Source organism: Narcine bancroftii, chromosome 5, assembly GCF_036971445.1.
Source record: "Narcine bancroftii isolate sNarBan1 chromosome 5, sNarBan1.hap1, whole genome shotgun sequence".
Lineage (NCBI taxonomy): Eukaryota > Metazoa > Chordata > Chondrichthyes > Torpediniformes > Narcinidae > Narcine > Narcine bancroftii.
In genome coordinates this window covers 212,223,854-212,244,550 of record NC_091473.1, presented here as the reverse complement: position 1 = coordinate 212,244,550, position 20,697 = coordinate 212,223,854, and the positions used below count along the sequence as shown (strand labels likewise).

Below are 20,697 nucleotides of genomic sequence, written 5' to 3'. Positions count from 1 at the left end.
AAGAGCTTTTCTTGTGGAAAACCTGATGCGGCCCAGCCTCACCCAGACTCTACCTCCAGCGGCCCCCGGGTAAATTTAGTTTGAGATCCCTGGTCTATATGAAGACACCTTTAATGGATCTCTATCTTTCTTTGGAATTACAGTAATTGAAGCAGTAGAACAAGATTCTGGTAACTCAATGTTCAGTCACTTGTTGTAATACCTCCCCAAACACCGAAGATAAGTCTTCAGAAAAATTTTTATAAAATTCCACCGAAAAACAGGTCATCACCATTAGGCATTTCCAGCATAGCAGTCTTAATTTCTAAATCTGTAAACAGAGCTTCCAAATCTATAATATCCTCTTCTTCCAATGCGGATAACGTTAATGTAGATAAAAAAGAATCAATAGATCCATTGTCCCATCTCACCTCATAAGTATATAATGTTTTATAAAAAGAAAAAAACTGGTCATTGATTTCCTGAGGTTTATAGGTAACGATTGAATTCTTTTTAACAGCATTAATAAACCTTAAGGTCTGTTCCTTCTTTAACTGCCATGCAAGTACTTTGTGCGCCTTCTCACCCCATTCATATCGTTGCTTAGATCAATTATGTAAACATTCAAATTGATAAGTCTGTGACATATTATATCGCAGTTTCAATTTAGTCAAAGCTATTTTCTGATCTTCTGTCACTCTTTTCTGAAATTCCTTCTCCAGTTCATCAATCTGCTTTTCTAATTTAAGACTTTCAACCATATACCCTTTCTTATTAGTATATTAGTATTAGTTTATTATATTAGTATAGCTAATTACTTGTCCTCTTAAATAAGCTTTTAACGGATCCCATAATATAAAACTACTTTTAACTGAATTAGTATTTTCAATTAAGATAAATTCAATCTGTTCCTTAACAAAACCAACAAACTCAGGATTTTTCAACAACATTGTATTAAACCTCCATCTATAAGATGAATGTACTACCTCCGAACTTTCATAAGAAAAAAATAATAAAGAATGATCTGATATACTCTTATATTCTGCCTGCAATACCTTTCCTTGTAAATGTGCCAATATATTATTTAAAATCTATTCTATAAAAGGAATCATGTCGCGAAGAATAAAAAGAGAAATCTTTCTCTGTAGGATTAATTCTTCTCATTTAAATCTTTCATTAAAGCCCCAATTTGTATCGCCATCTTTGATTTTCTAATACATTTTGGGGATTTATCCATCAAAGGATCCAAAACACAATTGAAACCCCCCCCCCCAACTAGAATATTTTCATTAGCTTGACTTAATAACAACAAAGCATCTGAAATAAAACAATCATTTACATTAGGTGCATAGATATTAAGTAAAGTCCAAAGTTCATTAAAGATTTTAGTCCACTTTTAAAAATCTCCCAGCATTCCCCTCTACAGCCTGTAATTCAAAAGATAAATTCTTATGAACTACAATTGCTACACCTTTTGCCTTGGAATTAAATGAAGAGAAAAAAAAACATGACCAACCCAATCTCTTTTCAATTTCAAATGTTCTTTTTCAGTTAAATGTGTTTCTTGTAAAAAAAAGCAATATCAATTTTCCTTTTCTTAATATAAGATCAAACTCACTTTCGCTTAATTGGATTATTTAATCCCTGAACATTAAAAGTTGCAAATTTCAAACTAGACATTTTAATATTTAACTAACAATATAATCACTTAATACAAAAAAATCACTCACCTACTAGTGAACAAAACCCACTCTCCCTCCCCTAATATGATAAAAAAAAGTTTATATAAAAAGGAATGTAATTAATTCCCCCAAAAAAAGAACCACCCAAAGGTAGTAATTCCCTAAAAAAAAACTGGGTGTGGTAAACCCCACCGATGGCAGATGAATATCTAAGATATCAGTGCCATCCACCTCCCCCCCAGCCAGAAATACAATATATATAGTAATGTAATACAATATCATAGAAATATTCAGCCCAGTGACTCCAGTCCCAGAGATTGGTTCAAATCTTCAACATCAATAAGACTGTGTGTCAAAGCCTCCTTCTTCCCATCTTTCCCATTCTGTCCATTTCCATTGGCCCTTCTTTTAGGTGACGACGGTGAGATTCTTCCCTGACCACGTAAATCCGGTAACGAATTAGCAAAAACCAATCAATCTTGATCATTCTCAAAAAGTGGAGATTGATAATTGCCATAAAAAAACCTTCAACACAGCAGTGTATCGAAAAGCAAATTTATATCCTTTCCGCCACAACACGTTTAGCCGAATTAAATTCCCGTCGACGTCTAATAATTTCTTGACTCAAATCAGCATAGAAAATTTATTATTCTGACTCATCATTGGAGATTGACTTTGTCTTCCCTTCTGTACCGCCAATCGCAGAATCATTTCTCTATCCTGATAATTCAGGCACCGAATTAAAACTGCTCGTGATGGTTGTCCCAGTAACGGTTTCCTCCTTAACGCTCTATGTGCCCTTTCCAATACTAAACCACCTGGAAAGAACTCTTGACCCAACATCTCAGGGATTTAATTCCTAATTTTTTTTATTGGATCTGCACCTTCAATATCTACTGGAAGGTCCACAATTTTTACATTATTTCTCCGACTTTGATTTTCCAATGAATCAATTTTTAAAAATAAATCTCTCTTCTGAATTCCCCAATCCACGAACGAATCTTCCACTTTCTCTATTTTATCTTTATTACATACAACTTGCTCTTTACATTGAGAGAAAACTGACTCAAGCTTTTTAAAATTTTCTTGTACATCTGCTGAAGTAAGGCATTTATTAACATCTCTCTTAACTGTAGATATATCTTCAGAGACATTAAACATTGTAGACTGCATTTGATAAGATATGGTATCCAAATGGTAAGCAATCCCTTCCAGCACAGTAAACATAGAGTTCAGTTCGGATTCCAGTGCCACATCTTGAGACCCATCTTCTACAAGCTCCTCCTCCAATTGTTCTTGTGAACTGGCCATGAAAGGCTTCTTCTTGTCCCAGCATTGTCAGGGCTTTTCCCATGCGGCTGCATGGACACCCAACGACGGCACCCCAACCACATCGGGGTACTGCCGCTCGGGCCCCCCGCAGACCACACACGCTCCAATAAATTGCAGACCCTGGAAGTGCCGCACATGCCCAGCAGGGACAGTCTCCAACGCCTTCCTATGCGTCCCCAACTCCCCTGACAGCAGCACGGGCCCAATGGCTATTTGTTCAGTCAGGTCATCCGTGTGCACGACATTGCGAATGCGCGGGTCAACGTCGGTCGATTTCGTCAAGAAGCCGGTGCCATCTTGTGGGGACAAGACCGGCACTGGCATAATACTTAGCCTAGCTGGAGTTCTCTGTGGCTTGGAAGTTCCCGATGGCAACTCTGTGGTTCCAACTGGACAGATCGGTCTCAGTTCTTCAGCACTTTTAAAAAGTAGTTTTTTCTGTAGTTGAGTCTTAGGTTTTTTAATATTAGCCGCCATTATAGACAACTAATGTACTTAGAAGCAGAAATAAAACGTTTATATACTTAGATTAAAGTTTAAAAACAGGTGTTTAAAAAAACTGGCTGGGGACGATTAGGACCACATGTCTGCCCTCTACGCCATCTTGCCACGCCCCCTGACCCAGGAGACCTGAGGCAGTTTAGATAAAAAATCCGATGAACAGGTGCAGCAGGACGTCTGGGGATTTTACAAACAAATGGAGAACTGGAGCTGCAAGGAAAACCCCCCATCTGGACACCACCAAAAACTAGAGGGACAACACCTTATATCCCATCTCCAACCAGACATTGACTTACAATTTCTGTTAGCCCCCTTTCAGAGTCTCTCTTTCCCTCATCTCTCTGACTGTTTTCCTCCAGGTCCCCACCACCTTCCCTGCCTTCTCCTGTCAGAGTGAAACACCCTCCCCTCTCCCCTGTCACTTCTCAGCTTTTTTCTCTTCTCCCCTCCCATCTGCATCCACCTATGACCTCTTTCTTTTAACAATTTTTTTTTGAGTTAAATACAATAATCCCATACACATGTTGCATTAATTTAACAAAGAAAATATCATAATATACATATAACTGGTAAAAATGCACTAATTAACAATTTCTGTTATTAATTGATCAATATTGTTAAAATTTAAAAAAAATCAAATGAATTGCATTATAGGCATTCTGCTCATAACTTGGTATAATATCAAATAATGTCTTGGTCTAGGATCATCATATAAAAACCCTAATTAATCAGCTTATTTAAAAAAAACTGAACTGATACTAATCAAGGTTACTTTGAAAAGCAAACAAAGAGAAGAGAAAGAACAACGAAATTGGATCTGATCACTACCTCCAGAAGCCAGACAAAGCCGAAGTGCCAATAAGGATAATATTCTATGAATGAACCCCAATTCTTTTCACACTGGAAATTTTTGTCTTTGATGTTGTATCTAATTTTTTTTACCCAAACTTAAATATGCCATTACATCAAGACCCCTTGTCTTGCTATCAACGTGCTAAATTTAACTGACAATTGTTCAAAAGAAGCAACATTCTTTCGAATAAATACATTTTTGCAACTTTTAATACCTGATCTATACCATTCCTTAAAGCCTGCATCTATAAGAGAAGGTGGAAAGAAGCGGTTACCTACAATGTGACTCACCAGGGAAAACCTAGGACCTCTTACCAGTTACCCTGTGCTGCTCCCCCCGCCCCTATTATTTTTTTTTCAGGCCACTGTTTTTTTTTCCCCACATTCTTGACCAAGTCCAAAACGCAGACGCCCTTTCACCTTCTCTCACCGCTGGGAGTCCTGCTGAGTTTCACCAACACTAATGGGCATTGCACCTCATCCTTAGACACTCCCACCAGTATCCACCTGTAAGCCTGTGCTCCTCCCCCTTCCCCATACCTTTTAATGTGGGCATCTGCCTCATTTTTGGCACTCTTGGGGAAGGACTCAGGCCCAAAATGTTGACTGCCTTTTACTTTCTATGAATACTGGGTGACCTTGTGTTTCTCCAGCACTTGTGTCCTGCATTAGATCCCAGCATCTGCACATCGTCATCATCTGAAAATCCCAAGATTGCAGCGTCGAGCTTCAACGTTGCTCAATTGCAAACATCAAATAGAACTTGCATAGCTAAGTCTTGTCCAGCAGTTAACAACGCTGACGTCTCCTGGCTGGTTTATGATCTCATCACAAACGCCCAGCCATGCAGGCACAGGGTCAGAGGTCACCACCACGTTCACCTCAGCAGCGTGGCACAAAATGCTGGAGCAACTCAGCAGGTCAGGCAGCATCCATGGAAGGCAACAGACAGCAGGAACCCCACACTCAGAACAGCAGGGAAAGTGGGAAGAAGCCCAAATAATAGTGGGGAGAATGAGATGGGGAGGAGCTGACGCTACAAGGAAAATCCACAACAACAGAACAATCCTTAAACCTGTGGCCTCTGAAACAGCGACCCTTCGGCCCACGTGTCTGTACTGAACAGGATGCCCAAGTTAAACTGAACTGCTGCCCGCACATGATCTACCTCCCTCCATCTTCATGGGTCTGTCAAGAACCAACTACAACTGGTAGCCCGTTCCAGGCGCCCACTACTCTCTGAGTAAACCATTTATCCCAAACATCTCTATTAATCTTCCTCCTCAAAGAGAAAAGATGCTGACTGCCCATGATGAACGCTCTCATGCTCTCTCTCTGGGAAATCACTGGTGTCCCTACAAATAGGAGAGCTGAGTGAACTCCTTCCTGAACACTGAGCAGGTGAATGGTTTCTCCCCAGTGTGAATTTACGGGTGGCCCTGCAGAGAGGAGGACTGTGCAGATCCCTTGCCGCTCTTGCTGCAAGAGAACGGTTTCTCCCCAGTGTGAATTCTCTGGTGCCTCAGCAGGGCAGAGGAGAGAGAGAACCCCTTCCCACACAGGGAGCAGGTGAATGGTTTCTCCCCAGTGTGAACCCGCTGGTGTGCCTGCAGGCCGGATTGCCGAGAGAACTCCTTCCCGCACAAAGAGCAAGTGAATGGTTTCTCCCCGGTGTGAACCCTCTGGTGCATCAGAAGGTAGGAGGACTGGATGAAACCCACCCCACACACGGAGCATGTGAATGGTTTCTCCCCAGTGTGAATTCTCCGGTGGCGGCACAGAGAGGAGGAATGGGCAAATTCCTTTCCACACTCATTGCAAGAGAACGGTTTCTCCCCGGTGTGAATTCTCTTGTGGCCCAGCAGGGCAGAGGACTGGGAGAACCCCTTCCCACACAGAGAGCAGATGAACGGTCTCTCCCCGTTGTGAACTCGCTCATGTGCTTGCAGGCCAGAGCGCTGAGAGAAACCCTTTCCACACAGGGAGCAGGTGAATGGTCTATCTCCATTGTGAGCTCGCTGGTGTGCCCTCAGGTCAGAGCGCCGAGAATAACCCTTCCCACACAGGGAGCATGTGAATGGTTTCTCCCCAGTGTGAACTCGCTGATGTGCCCGCAGGTCAAATGACTGAGAGTACTCCTTCCCACAAAGGGAGCAGTTGAATGGTTTCTCCCCAGTGTGAACTCTCTGGTGCCTCAGCAGGGTGGAGGGCTGAGTGAACCCCTTCCCGCACAGGGAGCAGTTGAATGGTCTCTCCCCGGTGTGAATTCTCCGGTGGCTCTTCAGAGAAGAGAAGTGGGCGAATCCCTTTCCACACTTGCTGCAGGAGAATGGTTTCTCCCCAGTGTGGACCCGCAGGTGTACCCGCAGGCCGGATTGCCGAGAGAACCCCTTCTTGCACAGGGAGCAGGTGAACGGTTTCTCCCCAGTGTGAGCCCGCTGGTGTGCCCTCAGGCCAAAGGGCTGAGAGAACCTTTTCCCGCACTGGGAACAGGTGAACGGTTTCTCCCCAGTGTGAACTCTCTGGTGCCCCACCAGAGCGGAGGACTGAGAGAACCCCTTCCCACACAGAGAGCAGGTGAACGGTCTCTCCCCAGTGTGAATTGTCTGGTGTTGTAGCAGGTGTGAGGATCGAGAAAACCCCTTCCCGCACACACTGCATTTAAAGGCTCTCTCCCCGGAGTGCATGTTCTGGTGTTGCAGGAGGCTGGAGGACTGGGCGAACCCCTTCCCACACACGTGGCAGGTGAATGAAATCTCCCCAGGGGGAACACACCTGTGCTCCTCCAGGCCCTTGGAGGTTTGGAAGCTCTTCTCACAGTCAGAGCAGGGGAATGGGCTCCCTCTAGTGGGGACACACTGGTGTTGCAGCAGTGCCTCAGAGCTGGTGAATCCCTCCTCACATTCGGAACAGGGGAACAGTCTCTCCCCAGTGGGAGCCCAGGGATGTGTTTTCAGCAAGTCCACAGAAAGCCCTGCCTCATCACACGCTTCACTTTCGAGTGTTTTATCTGTGTATTCATTGGTCACCCGACCCTCCATTTCAGCCTATTGGCTGAAGTCCAGTTCACGCACTCAGCGGTTGTAGGATTTCTCCGTGTGGTGATCTCCGCTCTCCTAATCCACCGATAAAACTTGCTGATACTACAGTCCCAAGGTATCCAGTCAGAGTGTCAGACCACAACGTGACTTGTCTGTAGCTTCCTGCCTGGAAACTCATCGTTTTCTTAACCCTGTGAAGAGAAGATGGTGGAGTGAGAGGGATCAAGACATTCTCTGCAGCCAATGTTCCAGGACACACCCTGGAGGCATGGCCAGCAACTGGTCAAACCGTGGAAGTGTCCTGAACTGTGAGGAGGATCACCACAGACAGGTAGACACAAGGAGGGTGAAATTTAGCACAGAGAAGCAAGTGTGATATGTTTTAATGGAAAAGAGTAACTTGTTATGAACCCAGGATTTACTTTTATATGGAGTCTAGTTTTGCAAACCACATTTTAGTAAACATGTGACAATTTGAGAGAGGGAGCAGGAATTATTTCAGATTTTTATACAAAAGGCTCATGGCAGCTATTGTTTCTCAGGTCAATGACCACATTATTACCCAGAATCCTCAATGGTCCAGAAACTGATCTGACCAATGAGCCTCAATAATGCGCATGTAAAGTGCATCCTCCGTCAACCTTCAACTGTGACGTCTAAAGGATCGCCAACTTCTAACCAATCTCAATCACCTGACATACCAACAGTCAATCTGCTCACAGGGCAGGGCTAATGGCACGGATTGGCTGGTGGGCAGAGTAATGTTACATAATTTCCTGAGCCACCCCTCACGGTATGATAAAAAGCAGGCAGGCACCTGAATTAAACAGATGGAGAGAAGGAAAGAAAAGGCAGGGAAGAAGTATAGACCTAAAGACAAAAGATGTTAATTAGATCTAAAAGTGCAGGAAAAAGCAGTTTGGTGGGAAAGAAGGAATTCCTTGGTTTCAGGTCAAATTTGGCATCTCAAAATTGTATTTTGAAATTTTGGTAATAGCCAATGCTTACAAATTTTATTCATCACTTCTCTCTGTCCCTGCAGAGTATTTCACTCCACAAACTACTCTGCAAATCTCCTGTATTAACGAGCTCGACACCACAATTTGTCCTGTCGTAAATTATTTTCACAGGCCTACTGGTTTGTCCAAGGTGCCCCCTTTGCTTTCCCAATCTTGTTTCTAACTAATTGTTGTGACCAGTTGTCCTTCAATCAAATCCTACAGATATCTCTTTTACTTCTGACAATACTGCTTGATTTACCTGAGGCCAGGGCTCCTGCCAGCAGTGAACATTCTCAGCTGCAGTTTTCACAGACTTGTCAGCGTGGTTACTACCAGCGGACACTGGATCAGTCCCTCGTGTGCACTGCACGTTTTATCACTGCCAATTTAGGTGATAATTTCATGGCCACAAGCATTATTTTAAAATTTCATGCTCATTTCGAACAGGGTTACCTCCTTCAGTGAGGTAACCTCCCCGATCCGAACCTTACCCCAGTTATGAACCACTTCCCAACCGTACACGGAATTGGTGTAGATATTGGCTACTTGCCCTTCACACAGTTTGCGTGTGTCTCCAATGCTGAGAGTTCAGCTGGTTGTTCACTATTACCAGAGTTAAATGATTTTTTCTTCCACAATCCAGTAACCCCAGACGTCAGTTTGCTCATTTGCATATCTGGCCTTTCTCGACCCTGTCCTGAGAAAGTTATCTTGGGAGAGTAAGGCCACTCCGCGACCTCTTAAGGTGGAGATTTCAGAACGGTTCCTGCAGCATGAGTAGTGCAACCATGTTACAGCGCAATTGATCAGGACCAGGGTTTGAATCCAGTGCCGTCTGTAAGGAGCTTATACTTTCTCCATGTCTGCGTGGGTTTTCTTCAGGTGCTCCAGTTTCCTCCTACCGTTCAAAATATACTAGGGGCTGGAGATCAACTGGGTGTAAATTGGGTGGCATGGGCTCATGGGCCAAAAAGCCCTGTTACTGTGCTGCATGTCTAAATTTAAAATTTAAATTTAAGAGACGTTGACTGCAAAGGATGAGAAGGTGGGCAGAGGGAGTTAGCCAGCATCTCAAACAAGATCAATTGAATTGAAGATTATCCCTGCCACTCAGATTCCCTATACGCACACCAGTCGTAGTGGTTACCTCCAAGGAGTCACCACTGTTACCGCTCTGGCACCACCCAAGTGGCTCTCCATCGCCATACTGATCATTCTCCTCTCACTTTCCCAGTAACATCAACGGCTGGCAGATTCGGGTAGAACTCCTTCGACTGCCCTGATCACTGCTGCTGCTTCCCGTCTTCCCAGAGTTCACCAACCCGGATCTACAAGCTGTCGACGTTCTTGCCATTCGTAGCCTGCAGCACATCTTTAGAGATATTGCAAAGTGATGTCAAAGTTGTGCAACGTACCTGTCCGGTGTTCCTTAAAGGCATAGTCCCCGTAATCTGCCCGTACTTGGTTAACGTTAACTTCTTTATTGTAAGGAAGTTTAAAAAAATGTGAAAGAATATTTTAATAATTGTTCTGAGTTCTTATCAAATGTGGGGTTATAACTGTTGGAAAAGTTCTTAATTATTGCTTCCACACTGGGTATACATGCTGAACTAAATGCTCTCTCTCTGGCCAATGACTAAGCCCAGCAGCAATGAGGTAAGCTTAGAAGTGATGGAAGAAATACTTGAAAGGATTAATTGGCTCTCAGATTTGTTTATTTCCAAGTACAGGAAGCATAAGGATCCCTAGTGAACCTCAGAAACTGGGTGTACGTGAAGATATTTAAGAGGATGGAGTCACGTGATGGAGTAGTGGCCGGTAGGGGAACTCCAGCCCTCTCCAGAAAAGTTAAAAAAAAGATAGAGAAAAAGCAAAGGCACAAACTTAAAAACCAAAACAAAGTGAAAGTAAAAGTGTGAAGAAAATGGCAGCGAAGAAAGAAAAACCAAAAACAACAGGAAGAAAAGAAGAAGGAAAGACGTCGGAAGAAGAAGGTGAAGAGGCCCGCCGCGGAGAGAGAGGCCCGCTCCCACAGGTCAGTGGAGGTCCCGGGCTCGGGACTACAAAAATGGCTCGCAGAGCCGAGTAAAAGTGCGCAACCGCGCATGAAAAAAAAACACACTGACGGGAGGGGGGAACAGCTGCGGAGTCGATCTCCACAGCTGAGAGAGACACCTGCAGCACAGCAGCAGGTGCAGAACACAGACAATAACAACAACAAGAAAGAAGAGGGTAAAAAGAAAACAAGGAAACAACAGATGGTCAACCCAGAGGAAGAAGAAGAAGAACAGAAAGAAGTGGAAGAAGAAGAGAAAAGCAAGACAATGGATGTAGCTTTTTTTTAAAGAATATATGGAATCAGTGAAAGAATGGCAATTACAAGAATTTGATGAGATAAAAAGAAGAATTAAGAATGCAGAAGAAAGAATGAATAAAATGGAAGTGGCCATATCAGAATTGGCAAAAAGAGTGGAAAATATGGAAAAATGAGAAACATTTGTAGATATGGAAGTAAAAGACTTAAAAGAGAAATTAGAAGAATCTAATAAAAAAGCTAAAGAAGCACAGGAGCTGTTAGCTCAGAAGATAGATATAATAGAAAACTATAATAGAAGAAATAATATAAAGATAGTGGGCCTTAAGGAAGATGAAGAAGGCAAGAATATGAGAGAATTTATAAAAGATTGGATCCCCAGGGTCCTGGGAAGACCAGAATTACAGGAAGAAATGGAAATAGAGAGGGCACATAGAACTTTAGCCCCGAAACCACAACCGCAGCAAAAACCAAGATCCATTTTAGTAAAATTCTTAAGATATACAACAAGAGAAAATATATTGGAGAAAGCAATGAAGAAAGTAAGAGAGGACAAAAAGCCACTGGAATATAAAGGTCAAAAAATTTTTTTCTATCCAGACATAAGTTTTGAACTCCTGAAGAAGAGGAAGAGCAGAGAGATGAAGACATGTAATAAGAGTAAAAATGACCACGATCTATATGTATGTGTGTAAAGGGGTATATGTGTGTATATATATAGTGTGTATACATGAATGTATCCGTATTTAGAGGAAAATATAGAGAGTATAGACAAGAATTAATAAGCGAGAGAAATGGAATAGAGGGAATAAGGAGGGAATTAAAAGAGTGACCTTTGTTACATATGAAAATTGAAATCTTTTCTGGGGGGGCTGGGTGGGGAGGAGTTACGGTCACTGCAAAATCAGCTGACGTTTGCGAGTGAATTCGCAAATCCAAATGGAGAGGGGAGATGTGGTTGTCCGACAAGGGATAAAGGACAACTCAGGAGGGGGAGGGGAGATTGGGGTTAAAGAAGTTTTAAGAATAGGGAAAATGTTTGATGTTTTAGAAATGTTGTCTTATAAAGTGTTCAAAACAAGAAAGCAGAAATGGATAAAAAGGAAAGGTAATGATGGAGAAACGGAAAGGGAAGATAAACAAAGTATAAAATGGCTACGCTGAACTATATGACTTTAAATATTAACGGAATACATAACCAAATTAAAAGGAAGAAACTGCTAAATTTACTGAAAAAAGAAAAAATTGATATAGCATTTGTGCAAGAAACACATTTAACTGAATTGGAGCATAAGAAATGAAAGAGAGATTGGGTAGGACACGTAACAGCAGCATCGTATAATTCAAAAGCAAGAGGAGTAGCTATATTAATTAGTAAAAATGTGCCATTTAAAATAGAAGAGGAAATAATAGATCCAGCAGGGAGATATGTAATGATAAAATGTCAGATATATTCGGAGTTTTGGAATCTACTCAATGTATATTCACCTAACGAAGAAGATCAAAAGTTTATGCAAGGTATCTTTTTGAAGATAGCAGATACGCAAGGGAACATATTAATATGAGGGGATTTCAACCTGAATTTGGATTCAAATATGGAAAAAACTGGGAAAAAAATTAACAGAAAGAACAAAGTAACCAAATTTATAATTAAATCGATGGAAGAAATGCAACTTTTGGATATATGGAGGAAACAACACCCAAAGGAAAAGGAATATTCATATCACTCGGCTGGACATAAAACATACTCAAGAATAGACCTATTTTTGTTATCAGCTCGTATGCAAGATAGAGTAAGAAAAACAGAATATAAAGCTAGAATATTATTGGACCATTCACCCTTAATATTGACAGTAAAGTTAGAGGACATCCCTCCAAGAATGTATAGATGGAGATTAAACTCCATGTTACTCAAAAGCCAGGATTTTAGAGAATTCATTGAAAGACAAATTAAAATGTATTTTGAAATAAATACGGAATCAGTGAAAGATAAGTTTATACTATGGGATGCAATGAAAGCATTCATTAGAGGGCAAATAATAAGTTATGTAACCAAGATGAAGAAGGACTATAATCAGGAAACAGAGCGGTTGGAAAGGAAAATAGTAAATTTCGAAAAAGAATTAGCAATGAAGGAAGATACAACTAAAAGAAGAGAATTGGCAGATAAAAAAATAAAATATGAAACACTACAAACATATAAGGTGGAGAAGAATATAATGAAGAATATAATGAATATAATGAACTAGGGGAAAAAACGCACAAAATTCTAGCATGGCAGCTTAAGACAGAACAAGGTAAGAAAATGGTATTGGCATCAAGGAAAAAAGACAAACAAATCACATATAATCCAAAGGAGATCAAGGAAAACTTTAGAGAATTCTATGAACAATTATACCAAACTGAAAATGAAGGGAAAGAAGGCAAAATAGATGAATTTCTAACTAAAATTGAACTACCAAAACTACAAATAAAGGAACAAAATAAATTAACAGAACCATTTGGAATAGTAGAAATACAAGAGATAATAAAAAAATTACCAAATAATAAAACACCAGGAGAGGATGGATTCCCAATAGAATTCTATAAAACATTTCAAGATTTATTAATTCCTCCCCTCCTGGAAGTAATCAACCAGATTGACTAAACACAAAGCTTACCAGATTCATGTAAAACAGCAATAATTACAGTAATACTAAAGCAAGGGAAAGATCCACTCTCACCAGCGTCATATAGACCAATATCTTTACTTAACACAGATTATAAGATAATAGCTAAACTATTAGCAAACAGATTAGCAGAGTATGTACCGAAAATGGTAAATCTAGACCAAACTGGATTTATTAAAAAAAGACATACAACAGACAATATTTGTAAATTTATTAACTTAATCCATGCAGTAGAAGGGAGTAAAGCGCTAACAGTAGCAGTTGCTTTAGACGCAGAGAAGGCTTTTGACAGAGTAGAATGGAATTATTTATTCAAAGTATTGCAAAAATTCAGTTTACCAGAGAAGTATATTAATTGGATTAAAGCATTATATAAGGGACCATTGGCGAAAGTGACAGTAAATGGATATGTATCAAAGCAATTTAACTTAAGCAGGTCTACACGGCAGGGATGCCCACTATCAACTTTATTGTTCGCGTTAGCTATAGAACCACTAGCAGAATTGATAAGAACAGAAAATAATATAAAAGGGATAAAAATAAAAGACAAGGAATATAAAATCAGTTTATTTGCGGATGATGTTATAGTATACTTAACAGAACCAGAACTATCAATAAAAGAATTATATAAGAAATTGAAGGAATATGGAGAAGTGTCGGGTTACAAGATTAACGTAAATAAAAGTGAAGCAATGCCTATGAATAATGCTGATTTCTCAAAATTTAAGAAGGAATCACCATTCAGATGGCAAATGCAAGCAATAAGATACCTAGGTATACAAATCAATAAAAATCTCGGCCAACTATATAAACTCAATTATTATCCACTAATGAAAAAATTACAGGACGATTTAGAGCATTGGAAAGATTTACCACTAACACTAATAGGAAGGATAAACTGTATTAAAATGAACATTTTTCCAAGGATATTATACCTATTTCAGGCATTGCCAATACACCTGACAGAGAAATTCTTCAAGGAGTTAAAGAAAATAATAAGGAAATTTTTATGGAAAGGGGGGAAACCGAGGATAGCACTAGATAAATTAACAGAATGGTATAAACAAGGAGGCTTACAACTGCCAAACTTTAAAAATTATTATAGAGCCGCACAATTAAGATACCTATCAGATTTTTATCAAACAAGGGAAAAGCCAGATTGGACTAGATTAGAATTAGATAAAATAGGGGAAAAGATACCTGAACACATATTATATAAATGGGATGAAAAATTGGTACAACATAGAAGTTCTCCAGTATTACATCATCTACTCAATATTTGGAAGAAGATTCATGTAGAAAGAAATAAAACAAATTATCAATTACCAAAACTAATATTGACGCAAAATAAGTTACTCCCTTTTACAATAGATAACCTTTCCTTTAGAGAATGGGAGAAAAAAGGGATCAAAAGAATAGAAAATTGTTTTTCAGGAAATAGATTATTATCCTTTGAACAAATGAAAGATAAATACAATATAACTCAAGATACAGCGCTGGTATATTACCAATTGAGATCCTACTTGAAGGACAAATTAGGAAGCAGTCTGAGGTTACCAGAGGGAAGTAACTTTGAATATGTGATTACAGATACAATGATAATCAAAAGATTTATAACAAATATGTATATTAAACTGCAAGAAAAGGAGAATGAGGAAACAAATGGTAAAAACTAAACGAAAATGAGAACAAGATTTAAATATAAAGATAAAAAAGGAAACATGGGAGAAGTTATGTTCTGGAACAATGAGAAATACAATAAATACGAGGTTATGTATGATACAATATAACTGGATACACAGGCTATACATTACACCTCAAAAGTTAAATAAATTGGACCCAACAGTATCTGATAGATGTTTTCGATGTAAAAAAAGAAATGGGAACAACAATTCATGCAATCTGGACATATTCTCGAAGCACTGTGTCACATAAGGCTTGGGTGCCCCAGTGGCTCTGATGATGCAGGTGTTTTAAAATATTGCGAGTTATTTCTTTATTTAGAACCATTCTTCCATCTGGTGTCTTCCATGTTCCATCAGGCAGCTGGCTTGCGCCCAGCTGAGCCATGTCCTTTTCTTCCTTAGCAGTGAAAATGGGAGCCTTCTTTATGCCTTGCCTTATTGGGATTAAGGTCAGCAAACGGACTTCTTGTTGCATGGCTGCTCTTTTGGCTTCTTCATCAGCCAGTCTGTTTCCAATTGCTGTCGGGTTATCTCCCCTTTAATGGCTTGGTATGTAGACCACTGCTATTTCTTGGGGTAATGTTAAGGCTTCTAGAGTCAGAGTAATCATCTGTTCGTGTGCCAATTCCTTTCCTCTTGATGTAATTAGACCACGCTCCTTCCAGATCTTACCAAAGGTATGCACTACCCCATATGCGTATTTGGAATCTGTGTAAATTGTTCCAATTTTCTTTGCCAGTATTCTGAGGGCTCTCTGCAAGGCATATAGTTCACAGGATTGTGCTGACCAGCTTCCGGGTAGTCTCGTGGATTCTACTACTTTCCAAGTATTTCCTTCTATTATAGCATACCCATTTCTTCTCATTCCGTCAACACATCTGGCGGAGCCATCAATGTAGAATTTATATCCTTCTCCCAGCGGAGTATCGCAAAGGTCTTCTCGGGTCTTGGTCTGAAGATCTGTCAACTTGACACAGTCATGCTCCACCTCTTTCTCTGTTTCACTGCCGTATAAAAATTGAGCTGGGTTGCAGCTATTAATTTTTGCAAACTGTAAATCTTCTCCAACCATTAAAATGGTTGCATACTTTAATATGCGAGAATCAGTCAGCCATCGATGGGTAGTTTGTGTTAATAAAACACTCACAGAATGGGAGGTGTACACAGTCATCTTTCCTCCAAAAGTAAGTTTACGTGCTTCCTCTACCAACAGAGCAGCAGCTGCTACTCCCTGGATACACGTCGGCCATCCGCGAGACACTGGGTCCATCATTTTGGAAAGGAAAGCTACTGGGTGTCGCTGACCGCCTTTTTCTTGTGTTAAAACTCCCACAGCTGTTCCTTGGTTATGAGTGACAAATAGCTGGAAGGGCTGTTTTAAAGAGGGCAGAGTGAGCACTGGGGCTCGTGTTAGACGATGTTTCAAGTCCTCGAACCATCCCTCCTCCTCCTGGGTCCATTTCAATGGATAGTCATTTTCATTTGTCAGTTTATCATACATAAACTTCACCAAAACTGAGTAGTCCTCTATCCATAACCTACAGTATCCTAAGAGTCCCAGGAATTGTCCTATTTCCTTCTTATTACGGGGTAAAGGCATTCTAGTGATTCCCGCAATTCGTTCAGGGGTAATCCGTTTCTGTCCTTTACTTATCTGGTGTCCCAGATATATCACAGTTTTCTCAACAAACTGTAACTTGTTTCTGGACACTCGTAGACCCTTTTTCCCCAGATAATTCAAGAGTCTAATGGTCTCTCTCCTCATTTCTTGTTCCTTGGGTCCTGATAATAGTAAATCATCCACATACTGCATTAGTTGGGAATCATCAGATTGTGGATAGTCCATCAGGATTTGTTCTAGCATTTGTCCAAACAGGTTTGGAGATTCAGTGAACCCTTGGAGCAATACAGTCCACCGAAACTGTCTCCGTCTACCTGTCCATGGATTTTCCCATTCAAACGCAAACATATCTCTACTTTCCTCTTCTAACGGACAAGTCCAGAAGGCATCCTTCAAGTCGATAACACTAAACCACTCATGGTCTGGGGGAATCCGACTCATAATAGTATAGGGATTAGGTACCACTGGGTGGCGGGTCTGAACAATAGCATTCAAACTTCTTAGATCCTGAACTAGGCGATAGGATCCATCTGACTTTTTTACTGGGAGTATAGGGGTGTTATAAGGTGACATGCATTCTTCTAATAGTCCGTCTCGTATTAAAGTCTCAATTACCGGTTGTAGCCCTTTTCTCCCTTCCAAAGAAATAGGATACTGACGTTTCCTTACCGGCTGATGACCTGGTATTAATGTGACATGTAAAGGTGGGATGTCCAGACCTCCTCGATTTCCCTCCTTATACCAGACTCTCTCGTCAATCTGCCGTTCATCCTCTTCCTTTAAAGCGCAGAGGTGGACTCGCACTTCTCCGTCCACAGGGAGAGCACCCAAACCTAGGAGAGCCTGTAAGTCCCTTCCTAGGAGGTTAAATCCAGCCGAAGGTAATAACAAGAGGTCTTGTACCCCTTCTCTTTCTTCCAGTTTCACTGTTACTTGGGGAATTATTGATACCATTCTGGGAGCCCCTTCTATCCCAGAAATTGTCAAATTACTTTTTATAGGCTCAGTTCCGATTGGCACAGTTATTACACTACTTCGTTCCGCTCCTGTGTCCACCATAAACACCACCTCTTCTCCCTTGGGACCAATTTTTAGTTTTACTAGGGGTTCCCTCTTATATTTGGTCCCTAACATTTGGAACCCCTGACACCCCTAATCTTCTTCCATAAGTTCGAGGGCACGCAATTCCCTCTTGTATCGGGGGCATTCCCTCTTAAAGTGTCCTTCCTCATTGCAGTAATAGCACTTAACGAATCTCCGGGGTCTTCCCTCTCTTGGATATTTTGGATTGTTTAGAGGAAGGTTTTGTTTTCTTTCCCCTCTGGATTCAGCATTCATCTGTCGGATAGTCTGTACCATAACCTTTGTCGCCTTCTTTTGATCTTCTTCTTCTCTCTGCACATATACTTTTTGTGCCTTTTTTAACAGTTCACTTAGGGGTTTTTCACTCCAGTCCTCCTCCTTTTCTAGTTTCTTTCTAATGTCTTGCCATGATTTGGAAACAAATTCAATTCGAATAAGCTGTTCACCCATTGGTGTACTAGGGTCCACACCAGCATACTGTTGGACATTCTTTCTCACCCTCTCCAAAAAATCAGTAGGGGACTCGTCTTTCCCCTGGTGGTTCCCAAATGCCTTGGTAAAATTGTGACCCTTTGGCACAGCCTCCCGTATCCCTTTAATTGTCCATTCTCTATATTGTCTCATACTTGCCAATCCCTCGGGTGTTCGTTTGTCCCACCTGGGTTCATTTAGGGGATATTTTTGTTCATGGGGTCTAGGGTCCCCAGGTTGTTCATATTCCCACATGAGGAGGGCAGCCCGTCGAATCATCTGCCTCTCCTGGGGTGAAAATAATGTTCCCATTATTGCCTGCATCTCTTCCCACGTATATGTGTTTGGTCCCAAGAATTGGTCAAGCTGTTCAGCCAGTCCTATAGGATCTTCCAATAACTTTTTCATTTCTTTCTTAAATCCCCGCACCTCTGTACTAGTTAGGGGAACATTCACATATCCCGTTCCCCCTCCCGGTCCTCCCATAGGAACTTCTCTCAGGGGATTTAGGTTTATTGAAAACTTTGATGGTCCTGGACCAGTCTGGGATCTTGTCCAGGGTCGGTTTACCGGTGGAAGTTTAGGGTCCGACTCCCTTAATTCATCCTTTTTATCCCGGCCCCCTTGGGGGCAATCAGATTCATCACCTTTCCCCTCCGGTAATAAGCTTTCCTCGGGCGCAGTAGGCACCGGGGGAATATAAGGAGGGGGAAGGTTGTCCAGAGGTTCCCATTTCTTTTCTCCTGCCACTCTCAATTTAAAACATTCTGTTAAGGATCCTGGCCAGGGAACCCAACAAAATGCATATGCTGACTCTTCTTGATTCACCTTTGGTCTCGAATTTACATATATGTTTAATGCTTGTCTAACCCAATCCTCATCAGATCCAAATTTCGGCCACCAGACCGAGGAACCTTTAATAGGTTGTTTTGACCAAAGGAGACAATATTGGACCATCTTTTTCTTGTTTTTGTCCCGATATCTTTTACTATCCCAATTTTCAAACATTCTCCCCAAAGGGCTGTCAAGGGGTACTCCCAGGAATTGTCCTGAATTTTCAGACGAGCCCTTAGATTTTGATCCTCCCATTTTCCCACCTAGATCTGTTTATCGTTGCTGAGGACCCTCTCGCTCTGGACCCTACTCCCTTCCTCTCAGACGCCTCGTCGGAGGTGCTGTCCCTCCTTCGGTTACCGCTGAGGTTTTCCTGGGGTTGACCCCTCTCTTCTCGGCACTTCGTCGGAGGTGCTGTCCCTCCTTCGGTTACCGCCGAGGTTTCCCTGGGGTCTATCCTAGAGTCCCGCGACAGGGTCCTCACACAACGACAAAAGATCTATACTTAATCTATTCCGTTAGGTTTTTATCCAAACAGGTGTATCCCGTTACACCTGTTACCCAATCCCCACACCACAATCGTAAGTCGTCACTTACCGGTGTCTTCCCGGGGATTGAACCGTCACCCTTCTCCTCTCCGTCTTGTCGTGTCACCCTGTCCGGATACCACTCGCTCAAGCCGCCCGAAGCGACGAGCAAGGGACTAGGAGCCGCTGAACTCAGCGGGGTGCACCGCCTCCGATGTCCCTCTTCTCGCCTCCCCTCACGGCCGGAGTGTAGATCCCGGACGAGCCCCCATTTGTCAGAAATAAAACTTCTCACACATGAGTCTCTTTAAAACTGATGACACGACAAGCTTTATTTACAAGTCTGCAGAGTTGGACTCAACTGGTTTCTCACCAGTTAAGCCCCGATACATACAGTGCATTGATTTTTATACCTTTATTATTTGCCCTTCCCCTTCTTATTAATACTGTTTTAATTGGTTAGTATTACAAAAACATTCTAAGTATAACTGCATTATTAATTATCACGTTCGTTACGTACGCTGTGAACTCTACATTCACTAAATTCTGTTTCTCACACTTCTTATCAATCCTTTGTCTCCTGCATGTCTCTCACTATGACCATGAAAAGATAGGTTTAAAAAAAAAACATATTCAGCAGCTCCTTCTGTCCTTGACTGCTAGTAAACTCTCTGTCCGTTCTGGCTTCCCTGTTTATGATTAATCATCACATTTTAACTTAAGTCTTTTTAACCTAAATTCTCTATATCACAACCACCACCCCCCCCCCCAAACACCCTTCTTCCCCCAAATCTGCCTCTCTCTCTTCCCTTTTCCCTATCAGTAATACGCCTTCCCAAGATCGTGTTATATGGCGAGCTCTCCACTGGCCACCGTGACAGAGGTGCACCAAAGAAGAGGTACAAGGACTGCCTAAAGAAATCTCTTGGTGCCTGCCATATTGACCACTGCCAGTGGGCTGATATCACCTCAAACCGTGCATCTTGGCGCCTCACAGTTCAGCGGGCAGCAACCTCCTTTGAAGAAGACCGCAGAGCCCACCTCACTGACAAAAGACAAAGGAGGAAAAACCCAACACCCAACCCCAACCAACCAATTTTCCCCT

At 41.6% G+C, this 20,697-nt stretch overlaps 1 protein-coding gene across 1 annotated transcript in view; it reads right to left on the bottom strand.

The window, feature by feature from the left end:
• Positions 1-5,773: 5,773 nt before the first annotated feature.
• Positions 5,774-20,697, bottom strand: part of LOC138764776 (zinc finger protein 229-like) — a 29,628-nt gene continuing 14,704 nt past the window's right edge. Inside the window, exon 3 of the mRNA XM_069941046.1 lies at positions 5,774-7,578. Coding sequence (XP_069797147.1) covers positions 5,774-7,387 — 1,614 coding nt within the window. The 5' untranslated portion in view covers positions 7,388-7,578. The remainder of the gene's footprint in view (positions 7,579-20,697) is intronic.